At 41.1% G+C, this 12,967-nt stretch overlaps 1 protein-coding gene across 2 annotated transcripts in view; it reads left to right on the plus strand.

Annotated features, from left to right (window-relative positions):
- Window positions 1-2,226: 2,226 nt before the first annotated feature.
- nphp3 (nephronophthisis 3) overlaps window positions 2,227-12,967 on the plus strand; it is a 38,577-nt gene continuing 27,836 nt past the window's right edge. The window contains exons 1-9 of one of the 2 annotated variants that reach the window (XM_017467215.3): window positions 2,227-2,356; window positions 3,682-4,065; window positions 4,338-4,463; window positions 4,839-4,989; window positions 6,017-6,169; window positions 6,919-7,052; window positions 7,140-7,300; window positions 7,668-7,845; window positions 11,896-11,970. In XM_017467215.3, coding sequence (XP_017322704.1) covers window positions 3,742-4,065; window positions 4,338-4,463; window positions 4,839-4,989; window positions 6,017-6,169; window positions 6,919-7,052; window positions 7,140-7,300; window positions 7,668-7,845; window positions 11,896-11,970 — 1,302 coding nt within the window. In that variant the 5' untranslated portion in view covers window positions 2,227-2,356; window positions 3,682-3,741. Of the gene's footprint in view, window positions 2,357-2,911; window positions 3,239-3,681; window positions 4,066-4,337; window positions 4,464-4,838; window positions 4,990-6,016; window positions 6,170-6,918; window positions 7,053-7,139; window positions 7,301-7,667; window positions 7,846-11,895; window positions 11,971-12,967 lie in introns of those variants that run through there. The other variant, XM_017467223.3, reaches the window with a different exon arrangement.

The following is a 12,967-nucleotide window of genomic DNA, read 5'->3' on the forward strand; positions in this document are numbered from 1 at the left end:
TTTCTGCAGAAAATGCTGTCAATTACATTTCCTTTGTTGTACAGTCTACCGAAGTGAATGAAAAATCAATTTACAATAATATATTTCAAGTTGTTCCAGCCAGTGCAGGTATGCGGTGCTGTACGCATGTCACGACACCAATCAAGGAGCATCAAAAAGTGACTGGACTGAAACGTGCTTTTATTGAAAGCTCTGGTGCTCTGCTGTGTCTCATTTGCACAGAACTTATTGCCTTGTTTCATGTTAAGAGATATTTCGAAATCCACCATACAGCATTTGCAGTAACGTTCCAGGTGGGCAAAAGCCGAAGGCACGCAGAGAGCTCCGACATAAACTGCAGGCCGGACAGCAGCAACTGCAAGCGGGGACAGGGGCAACTGGAAGAGATGACAGGGGCAACTGCAAGCGGGGACAGGGGGGGCAACTGCATGGGGGGGGAGGGGCAACTGGAAGAGAGGACAGGGGCAACTGCAAGCGGGGACAGGGGCAACTGGAAGAGAGGACAGGGGCAATTGCAAGCAGGGACAGGGGCAACTGGAAGAGAGGACAGGGGCAACTGCAAGCGGGGACAGGGGCAACTGGAGATTGTAAGGCCAGGTTCACACACACTCTGTTTGCTGATCCACGGCAGAACACATTCAGAAAAGGACATGAAGGTGGAGGGTGACAGGACTTGAATGAAGTTTCGAGCAACACAGTACAGTAATACAATCTTTCAGAGACGTATTCATGTTTAAACATAATAAATATAAACAACGTAATTAAGATTCCATTCATTACTTCTTTGCAAGTGGCAAAACATTTAAACATGGTACTTCTCTTACATGAAAAGGTAGTATCACAAACATTTTAAATGAAAACACCATCCAAACAAACAGCCGAGGAAACTGCCTCCATTGTCTTTTCTTTTGCATTTAAACCTTTATACAAGAAATCCTGTGGGTCCGACACAACTTTCTCAGACCACCTGCCTGTCACTTGCTGACCTCACCCCCCCACTCACACACAATATAACATGCTGTGTAGTGTGTTTCACATTAAAAATATCATTTAGATATCATTCTGACCGCATTAGTTATTTCTGCAACTTTTAGTAAGTGCTTTGGTTTTCTTTGCTTTATCCAGGGCTTAAAGTAATAAGATGGCTGTGAAAAACAGTGGAATATTTTCATTATATGCATTTATGGTGAATTACATTTTCGTGTCAATCCGTGTTAATTTTGATCACGAACTATCACTTTAATTCAGCGTGTGCAGCACAGCAAAAATAGACTTCTTGTGGAAACAACTGTTCTGTTCCTGCACCGCACCTGCAACCCACTGCTGCACCACTCTGCTCCTGCACCACACTGCTACACCGCACAACTCCACCACTCTGTTCCTGAACTGCTGCACCTCCCTGCTGCACTGCACTGCTCCTGCACTGCACTCCTGCACCGCACCACACCACTCCTGTAATGCACTGCTCCTGCACTGCACCACTCCTGCAATGCACTGCTCCTGCACCTCACTTCTGCACCGCACCACACCTGCAATGCACTACTCCTGCACCTCACCTGCAATGCACTGCTGCACCGCATCGCTCCTGCACTGCACCTGCACTCCACCACACCACTCCTGCAATGCACTGCTCCTGCACCGCACCTCACCACTCCTGCAATGCACTGCTGCACCGCTTCGCTCCTGCACTGCACCTGCACTCCACCACACCACTCCTGCACCGCTCCTGCACCCCACCCCTCCTGCACCGCACTGCTCCTGCACTCCACCACACTACTCCTGCAATGCACTGCTCCTGCACTTCACTGCTGTTTTTTTCTCGTGTTGTATCCATCTACACACACACACACACACACACACACACACACACACACACAGAGGGAGAGACAGAGACAGAAAGAGACAGAGACACATAGAGACAGAGAGAGAGACAGAAAGAGAAAGAGAGATTTTATGTTGCTCAGATGGAAACTCTACCTGAAAGTGAAAGGCCTGCAGAGTTTATTCCCTATTCCAACGTTACCTATTGTTTTTGAGTTGTCTATGGACATAAATAAAGTTATGGTTAAAATATTATAATAGTAAAATATTAGTTTTTCCAATGGCTCGCTGGGGGGAAATGCATTAACCAAAAAGTAAAAATGTCTCTTTGGTGAAAAAAGCTTCCCGACTCCTAGTGTAACATAGAGATTCAGAGTTCGCGGGACGACACTAGTTTGTCCTCAGAGGAGATCCGTAGAGTGAGGCGTGCCCAGTCACCAGGTTTATCCGGAAGAAGCGCAGGACTGTTTATCTCTGAGCAAGCTTAAATATCGAGTACGCTGTTTGGATGAAACTTAAGTGGTAAAATGTTAATGTAAGTCGAATCACCATGTGAGATTATTATCTCACACCATCTGATATTAGACGACATGTCTATTATCTAATATTCTCACTAGCAAGTCTTACTTGGGTTGAGTGTTTTGAGCACAGATTTGAGATAACGGTAGTCCTCATCACCCTGAACAACTGTAAAGGACAGTTATTTACTTGTTTTGCCCCAGGACTCTTCTACAGTGGCACTATTATTATTAATCGTTTAACAAAGTTCACTTAGTGTAATGTTAAGTTCTTTGTCCGATACCAGTCACAGAACCAGAATTTGGACCCTGAACTGGCGGATTTCCTCTCGTCTGGTACCAGGAACAAGTCGCATCGACACCAGCGTTCAGTGAAAGCTTCTTAGTTTAATGATACAGAAAGAATAGTATATAAACATAGAAATATTGATAAAGAATAGAACAGAGAGAGAGAAGAAGAAGAACAGAGAGAGAGAAGAAGAAGAAGAACAGAGAGAAGAAGAAGAACAGAGAGAGAGAAGAAGAACAGAGAGAGAAGAAGAAGAAGAACAGAGAGAGAGAGAAGAAGAACAGAGAAGAAGAAGAACAGAGAGAGAAGAAGAACAGAGACAGAAGAAGAACAACAGAGAGACAGACAGAGAGAGAGAGAAGAAGAAGAACAGAGAGACAGACAGAGAGAGAAGAAGAAGAACACACACACACACAGAGAGAAGAAGAAGAACAGAGACAGACAGAGAGAGAAGAAGAAGAACAGAGAGACAGACAGACAGGGAGAGAGAGAGAGAAGAAGAAGAAGAACAGAGAGAGAGTGGGGGTGGTTATGAATACTCAAACAACACATACCAAGACCAAAACAATTTGGTTCTGGTACATCATGACACAGACTAGAGACCTTCAGGGTTGGTACACAGAGATCATGTCTGAAACTTCTCATGTAGTAAATAAAAAGACAGTTGTACAAGATATGTTCTGGAGTCTGGAACAACCAAATTCACTTATTGCTAGTATATGCTGTCCTATTGTTAATGAAGTACTCATAATTTTTTTTTTAATTGAGTCTTTACTTTGATCTTTCTAAATGAATTTTCAATACGTGACTAATTTCCGAAATTAAAAGAGAAATGACCTAAAGTAAATATTAATTTAAGTTTAATCGTTTAAGTTTAATAAAAGTGTAACTGATCAGTGACCACCTGACATCACGTTCCATATTTAGTTGTAACAATGCAGAGGATCATTCAACGCTTTTACATTTCTAGTCAAAATTGTGTCAGTGTTGCTGAATATGCAAGTGTCTATCATTCTATCATCCGTCTTCTTGTTTCTCCACCATCTCTTTCAGCTGGACCATTGATGCGAATGGGTGTCCCCAGGGTACTAAATAGAGTTTCACAAGAGCATTATGGGTACAGCCTCATCTTTAGTAAGTCCCGGAGATGTGATCGAGGATGGGTACGGGGCTGAGGGTGGAGAAGCTTGTGAGATTCCAGTGGAAGTGAAGCCAAAAGCACGCTTGGTACGCAGCTCATTCCGACGTGGCCCACGGGTCATCGGTGCCAGCTTCAAATCCACAGGCTCTGTGGAGCTGGAATACGCCGCTGAATATGATCGTCTCCGGAAGGACTATGAGATCTTCCGTGTCAGCAAGAACAACGAGATAGCAGCCATGCAGAAGAAGGAGGCCAAGCTGGATGAGGAGAACAAGAGGCTACGTGCCGAGCTGCAGGTACCAGAACAGAACCAGATCTCAACTAATGTGTCTATCACAGTTGTCAGTAATCAAGATCACTTTAGTCTAACAGTATTAACCCAAGGCTCCTAGAATTATGATATGATCATATAATACTTTTTTACCTTTTGTCAGAGGGATTTATTTGTCAACTGATGAATATCAGAAGTGATGGAACCACTGAATCAGAGAAACAGAAAGATTATAACAGTCACTTCCTATTACAAGTTCTCTAAACCTCTGTGTCCTCTATGTGCTGTGGTCGTCAGGCCTTGCAAAAGACCTACCAGAAGATTCTCAGAGAGAAGGAAAGTGCTTTGGAGGCAAAATACCAGGCTATGGAGAGAGCAGCTACCTTTGAACATGACCGAGACAAAGTGAAACGGCAGTTTAAGGTGTGAAACTTCATCTGATCTGTGGTTTGCACTTTCACTGATACAAGAAGGATACAATATTATTATCTCGTGTTATTTATGTTTTTGTCTCAGTTACGTTAATTGTCTCCATTCCAATCAAGGTTCTCTGTCAGAAAAAACAAGTTATATTTAGGTGTAATTTTATTCCTCAAAGTATATTTTTATACCCCAGTGACAAGCTACTATCAGTCCTAGTTTAGTACACATTTATTTCTGGGAGTGTTTATCAATACTATGTGCATTCTAGTTGTTATATTTACCCTTTAGCTGCAGACTACCCTCCCATCTGCTGTCCCATCTACACTTTCATCTGTTCTTACACCACCCTTCTCTCTCTTCTTTCTTGATGAACAGATCTTCCGTGAGACCAAAGAAAAGGAAATTCAGGATTTGTTAAGGGCAAAGCGTGATCTGGAGTCCAAACTGCAGCAGCTGCAGGCTCAGGGTATCCAGCTGTATGAGCCTGTTGACTCCGACTCTGATGACAATCACACAAGTGTTACTAGTAAGATGTACTTATCGATATACATGTGCTCCTGATTTTCAAATGTTGGTAAATGTCCTGGAATTGTTTCAGTTTTTTAGGTCATTATGAAAAATTGATTGGGCTCAGATATGGAAATGTGGTAGTCAGTCTCTAATATGCAATTATTCATTTGCAAGTTAAACATAAAGCACCAAGCTTAAACACTTATTCAGTCAATATCATGTGGTATACACTGCCTGGCACAGCCGATGTCACATCTGCTGTCACATGACTCTGCTTTATCTTAGTTTTCTTAAGATGGACTAGGTGAAATCGAATGTAATGAACTGAACTGAAGAGTTTGGGATACACACAAAATAGAACAAAGATAAATTACAGAAACAGAAGGGCCCTAGAGTGCGAAACCGAAAACATCCATCCTAGATGTCGGGGTGTCTCCATATGATAGGGCAAATGCTTTTTTTTGTTGCTCAATTCTGGAGACCTTTATCTTCTGCCAGAGGCATCTGTGGCCATGAACCAAGGGAGCAAAAATGGCCATGCTCTCAGTGTGGGAGGAAAGGCGTACTCTCACTCCCCTGTCAAGTATAGTGACACTAGACAAATGTGGGCATCTGCAAGCTCGTGTGCAAAAGAGGATGGATTGTTCTTTCCTCTGCATTTGTGTTACGCGACCTGTGATGCAGCACGTACGGCAGTTTGTGGATGTTTTGCTTCACATGTGTTCACAAGACTTCACACTCCCTTTTTGGTAGCTCTTGTTTGATAGGGGAGAGCTGTGAATTTGCAGGTGAGCAAAGAGAAAACAGGGGAAATTTAAATCCTTATAAGAGTTTATCCTCATGCATTTAATCAAATATGTGATTGGTTATTCCCAAATTTTGAGTACATTTACACCTGCATTTATGTGCATGTAATGGCAACCTGTATACTTAAAGACACAGAACATCTTGGTGTAAATGGATTTTATAATTGTTTTTTAATTTGACTTTTGGTCTGCTTTTTTTTCTTCTTCTTCCTCTCTACCCAATCTCTTTGACTCTAGCTGCAGGAACTCAGTGTGAGTACTGGAGTGGAGGCATTCTGGGTAGTGAGCCTTCCATGGGGAGTATGATGCAGCTACAGCAGGGTCACAGAGGGCCCGAGTTTGCCCACAGTCTCATCGATGTGGAGGGACCATTCGCCAATGTCAGCAGAGGTTAAAGTTCCTCGTAGTACACTTAGCTTCAATTTGCAAAAGTGGAAGACAAAATCAAACCATGTACCAAGCCTATATAATCAGAAAGTTTCAACATGAATATTTAACATAGGTTAAATATCAGATGTTTGAAGCATATGCCAACAGCACTGCAAAAGAACCTGTGAAAACATTCTCATTCACATATGCCTTAGTCGTCTAGTGATTTTATTTTATATTCATCTTGTACTTTGAACAGGTTTTAGGCATGTCTCACTGCTTTTACTTACTTTTCCGTGTTACAGCAAGTCTTTCTGAGATACAAACTCGTTACAGCTAAATAGCTCAAGCAAAAACCTCATTTACTTATTGTTTCTTTTCCCTACTTTGCATGTAATGTCATTTTTGCGAATTAGTCTTTGCACATAACTTAGTACATGCACAATATATGTAATCCCATACTCGGATTAGTACTCATAATTTCAGCTCTTTATATTAGGGCCTTTGGATCTTGAAAAATACCAGTTGAATGTCCCAGTTGCATAATCAGTAAATGATGAGATGCAAATCTTACTGCTCAGATATTTATATTGCAGTTATGGCATCATTCAATAAAAGTAAAGTGCAAAAAGACATTCTTATATCGTTATGTTATGTTTTCCTAGGCCTGGAACATCTTAACCATAATTTAACCATGAACTAGACTTAATCATGGTGAGCAGATGTATTTAACTGAGGGCCATTACATTGACACTGAGCGTGTGTTTCAGATGATTGGGATGCAGCAGTGGCAAGCCTGCTGCAAGTTTCTCCTCATGTGTCTCAGGCTTTATGGAGTAACACAGTTCGCTGTTATCTCATCTACACCCAAGAGACCAGAGCAGAACTGCATGCCTTTATACAGGTACACACACACACATTCACACACAACTCCCAACATTGTCAGGCCAACTGAACATGGCATGACCTGTGTTCTCTTTCTGACTCGCAGACATATTCTCCTGGTTTGAAGAGGTTTTGTGAGAATTTGGGCCATTTCTACATAACTGTGTGTTTCCCTGAGGAAAAAGCTGCTCTGTACGCTACTGAACGCCAGCTGGAGCTTGAGAGGAGCTCAGTGTGTGTGCTGCTGCTCAAGTCCTCGGTATCCAGGTGAGGAGCACACACACACACACACACACGTAAATATTGAAACGAAATGTGTATCACAAAGGCCTTTTGAAATTTCATTGCAGACAATGAGCTGGTAAATTAAATGGGCAATCAAACAAAAGAACACTGTGTAAATCTGAGCTCTTTTCCACAGTGAACACGGCGTTATCACAAGCTGGAATGATAATGCAGACATTTTTACTGTAATCACTCTGATTACAGTCTCTAAATATGGTGGAAAATCAATAAGATCTAGAACCCTAAGTTCTTTTGGTTTCCATTCGGGTCATTTCTTATGTTGCATGCTTAGTGGAAAAACATCCTTGTTGTTATTTGTGAATGACGTTGTCTTTTTCCTACTGTATAGTTGTGTAGTGGAAGATGTGGAGGAGGCATTTGTACGCACTCCCGACTCTCGTCCTTTGCTAGTTTATCTAAATACGGGAGAAAAGAAAGTAGAGTGTGAGGGGACTTCCTGTCTGAGCTCGGCCACCAGAGACCTGCTGGAGAAAGTTAACAATGCAGACAAGGCCGCTAAGGTTAAGGTAGGACACACTTCTGCTCAGACAAAAATCCCACGATATACTCTATATAGTATGTCATATCTGAAAATGTGTAACACACTGTACCCTTTAGTAGTTCAAAACCCTGTAGCCACAACCACTTAAAAAATGTAAGATGAGGTTGATGACACTCTACTTCATTTTAGCACTTAGCCTGGGAAAACTTGGAGCTAGTCCAGAGGACTCCTACGTCAGTAAACAATAGATGTACCGAGCTATTTGTCCTGTTTTACGTGTAACTAGGCCACATTTTGCATGGAAAACCTTTGTGTTATGAATGAAACTGATGTACAGTCTTATATGTACTATTTAAGCACTAGGCACATGGCAACATGCAAACCGTGCTTCTCCCTGTTACGTAACGAGACTATAAACAGGAAGTAAGTGCAGGATCAAAGTCTTTATTTCCATCTAAAGTCAATCGTACAGGAAACGGGAAACGAGGTCTAAACAAAAACTAGAACTGAGGCACGAAACACGAAACTATAACAAGAGATGGAAAAGCTATCTCTTAGCACAATTACCCATTTACACACTGAACTAGAACTGAGGCTTGAAACAGGAGCTAGGCATGGAAAACCTACCGCGTGGCACCATTACACATCTAACTCATTTAAACCTATACTCATCTATCGTTTAACTATGGCATGAACCAAGAAACTATAACTAGACATGGAAATCATTTAACTAGGACTCTGGCATTAAACAAGAAACTAGAATTAGACATGGAAATCATTTAACTGAGACTATGGCATGAAACACGAAACCAGAGCAGGACATGGAAACATTACCGCGTGGCACCATTACACCCATTAGTCTATAATACTCCGCCAAGTGCACAACAATGCGAGGGGTTTAAATAACAACTGTGATTACCTTGAGTGCTGACAGCTGGTAACAGTCATTACACTCCCTCGAAAATCAACCAATGGCTAAAGAAGGTGGAGACCAAACAGAAACAAACGTACGTGTCCATTGTAAACAAGTCTCTATGTAACGCATGAGCATGTGCTTGCTCTGGTTCGTGCACGCTCTCCGGCTCTCCGTGCACATCGCCGCCACAGCGCCATCTGAAGGTGAGATCGTGACACTCCCCCTCATACTAATAAATTTAATAAATTTACGTAAGTCTTGCAGAATCTGCAAACTGTTAATAATTAAAAAAAAGAAAGAGGGATCATTAAAATACTGCCCTGAATAAGCTATTTCACAAAACAGGTGTTTACATATAACTGAATTTACACAAATGAACCAGTTCAAAAGTTTACATACGCTTGATTATTAATACTGTGTGTCTTTACCTGGATGATCAGCGACTGTGTTTATGTTTTGTGAGAGTTGTTCATGAGTCCCCTGTTTGTCCTGAGCAGTTAAACTGCCCACTGTTCCTCAGCAAAAACCTCCAGGTCGTGCACACTCTTTACTTTTCCAGCATCACCAACCATCCTGTTCAAAAGTTTACACCCCCCTGGCTCTTTATGTATCGTGTTGCCTTCTTGAGCATCAGTGAATGTTTGCGCCTTTTATAATAGTTGTGTACGAGTCCCTCAGTTGTCCTCAGTGTGAAAAGATGGATCTCAACATCATATGGTCACTGTTGGAAAGGGGTCAAATATGCAGAAGATGCTGGAAAAGTAAAGAATGTGCACGACCTGGAGGTTTTTACTGAGAAACAGTGGGCAGTTTAACTGCTCAGGACAAACACGGGACTCATGAACAACTCTCACAAAACATAAAAACAGTCGTGGATCATCCAGGTAATGACACACAGTATTAATAATCAAGCGTATGTAAACTTTTGAACTGGTTCATTTGTGTAAATTCAGTTATTATTGTGTCTTGTGAACTATATGTAAACATCTGTTATGTGAAAGAGCTTATTCAGGACAGAACTAAATAAAAACCAAATGCAATTTGTATGATCTCTTTCTTTTTTTTCTTTTTTTTTAAATTATTAACATTTTGCAGATTCTGCAAGGTGTATGTAAATTTATGAGCACAGCTGTACATGTGCATTTGGAAGAGGATCAAACAAAAGTGGGTAGTCAGTGCAAAAAAGAATAGAAAGTGCCACTGATTACATTTTCAGTGTACTAAACTTTGGACTATTAACGGCAACTGGTTTTGTGCATGATTTTGCATCCCAAAACCAGGTGTAATTTGCTCACAGCATTATAGGAAGTGTTGATGCATTGGAATTCCTGCAGAATTGGGATACTTTTAAAATCCTGGCACAGGTTAAACTGCTAATAAATGCATCCCTGCTACGTCATGCTCGTCCTCTGGCCATTCTTGTTCAATGTCTCAGATGACCTGCTGGTCCTCCATACAGTCATAGAACTACAGTTAAATATGCAACCTTCTGCTGTGCCACAGAAACCTGTTCATCTGGGGCAGTACGTGGTGGGCACGGAGAGCAAATCAGTAATAGTGGTTGAATAGTCTGTTGAATGCACTGCAGTGTCCTCCATAATACTGTCAGAAAGGGAAGTTCTAGTTATATACATGATACCTTCAGTCCTAGAACTTCTGTGAGATCAGGAACGCTGGCTCATCACTTGCTGTTGGGACTGTCCACACAGCAGCCATATGCTGCTCTCATCAGGCTCTCAGACACATTCTTCTAGTTTGAAGAGGTTTTGTGAAACTCATCAGCCTATGCTAATGAGTTGACCATTCTCTGTACCAGAGGTGTTGATCTCATGCCAAAGGTTTTTCTATCTGTCACTGTGACCAGTATGCCTGCCCTCCTGCATGGCTCTGTGTGTGCCTGTCAGAGATGTTCAGGTCCCAAGCAATTTGTGTGTCCCTTTCTTCAGTTTGCTGAACAAACTACTTACTGTCACGCCATGAAATACACAATAGTTTGACAAAGTTTCAACAAGTTCTAAGTTATAAATGAATGAGCTTGTGATGGTAATAAGATTAGTTTCTCTGCGTTCACAGTCTCCAAGCTGCTACATGCCATCTCAGACAACAGGCCACGTGTCAGTGTTCAGCAACACAGTCAATCATGGCGGCCATCATATTTAACTGTGCAGATTTGACAATAACAAGATTATTGTCAAGATTATAAGACAAAACCAACAGAATTATAAGATTAGAGCACCTTACTGAAACGTCCTCAACTTGACAAGACAATACATGACAATAAGAGTACAAAAGATGATGAGCATGACATAGCAGGGACTTTTATAGGCTTCCCACATCGGGTTTAGGTCACGACTTTGCGACTTGTACTCAGTAAGGAAACGAGCAAACAGGAAAACTCCACTAGTTTAAAAGGAAACTGCCCTGGTGATTGGGAATGAAGGGATGTATGTAGTCGAACCTTATTTAGAATGTCAAAAAATTATAATTACAACGTGTGGGAATATTCATAAACAACCAACATCTTGTTTTAACACATGTAATCATATGGCACAACTGAGCCTGTTTAAGCAGACTGTATAAACACAATAGGTTCTGTAAGGCCATTGGCCCATAAGTAATTTTCTGTAATAGTTTTGGTAGGTGTTTGCACCTGGGTTTATATTTATAGCTGTTTTTAAATGGTTAGGCCTAACAACATAAACTTATATTAAGTTTAAACTCGCACTGCCAACTTATACTGGGGCAGCTGTGGCGGTTCGATTCCCGGCCCACTTGACTCCACATGCCGAGATGTCCTTGGGCAAGACGCTGAACCCCAAGTTGCTCCCGATGGCAAGCTAGCGCCATCTAACTTTAGGTAAAGCAAGTTCTTGTCTGTATACTCCAACATGTCAAAACACTTCAGGCTTGCTCATTAAAGATCTAAATCTACGTCCAGATTTCTGTAAAGCTGCTTTGTGACAATATCTATCGTTAAAATTTTTTAACTCGGTTTAATTGAAGATGGTCGTTATCCTCTTTAGCATTTCACTTTCTACTGATAATTCGAGAAATGTAATTTGTTTGAGTTTCCCATTGCTTTTTGTTCAACTGATTCATGTGTACACTGACCGTGTATGCAGCGTGTGTACATGCTCAGAGATGTGTTTTGATGTGCAGGTGGTGGACCACTCTGGCTCTGCAGAGGAGGGAGCAGCACTTATTTATGCTCAACTAGAAAAGATTATAAAGCAGGTACACACACACACTCTGAAAAACTAGCACAAAAATGTGGGGATTTCATGGAACACACTATAAATGTTTATCGTAGAGTGATGTCTGTGGGAATTGCATTATTTTTTATAACAGGAAGCTTGTGTGTAACCTTCTGACAGTCATACATACAATATAATGCAGTATAATGACATTACTGTCATTGCTGTAAGTTATTAATTATATTTTTATAGAAATAATGTTTTTATAAGATATGGCATTGCTTTTTGCATTGCTCTGAAGATGATCACCACAGTTAAAACATTTTCAGCTGCATTTAGCTCAGTGTCTAACTATGACATTTAAAGCAGGGCTTTTCAATATGAAGGCTATTGACTGATTTTTTTTAATACAGTCATGTGAAAAAATAAGTACACCCCATGGAAATTGTTGGCTTTTTTGACATATTTTGACAAGCAATCATTTGATCGTCTTTGAACACACTGTTAATAAAGTTGATATACAGGAACAAAATCACAAGAAAAATGAGCTTTTTCAATAATTTATTCAACTGAAATATCCAGCGATTTGATATTATTCTGCGGAAAAAGTAAGTACACCCTTGCCCTCGGAAGTTAGTATTGCCCCCAGAAATAACTTCTTGTAGGCGTTTTTCATAATTGTCCACCAGGCTTGCTGGAATTTTTGACCACTGTTCCATGCAATATTCTTTCAGTTGCAAGATGTTTGAGGGTTTTCTTGCACGTTCTGCCCGTTTCAAATCCCCCAGGACTTTTAACATTTCAATGGGATTCAAATCCGGGCTTTGAGTAGGCCATTCCATAACCCTCCATTTCTTCTTTTTGAGCCATTCCTTGGTGGATTTTTTAGTGTGCTTAGGATCATTATCCTGTTGAAAGGTCCACTTTCAGTTCAACTTCAACTTTCAGACAGATGACATCACATTATCTTCAAGCACTCTTTGATATGATGCAGAATTCATAGTTGAATCAGTGAATGCAAGTTGTCCAGTCCCTGA

Source organism: Ictalurus punctatus, chromosome 1, assembly GCF_001660625.3.
Source record: "Ictalurus punctatus breed USDA103 chromosome 1, Coco_2.0, whole genome shotgun sequence".
NCBI classification, from domain to species: Eukaryota; Metazoa; Chordata; class Actinopteri; order Siluriformes; family Ictaluridae; genus Ictalurus; species Ictalurus punctatus.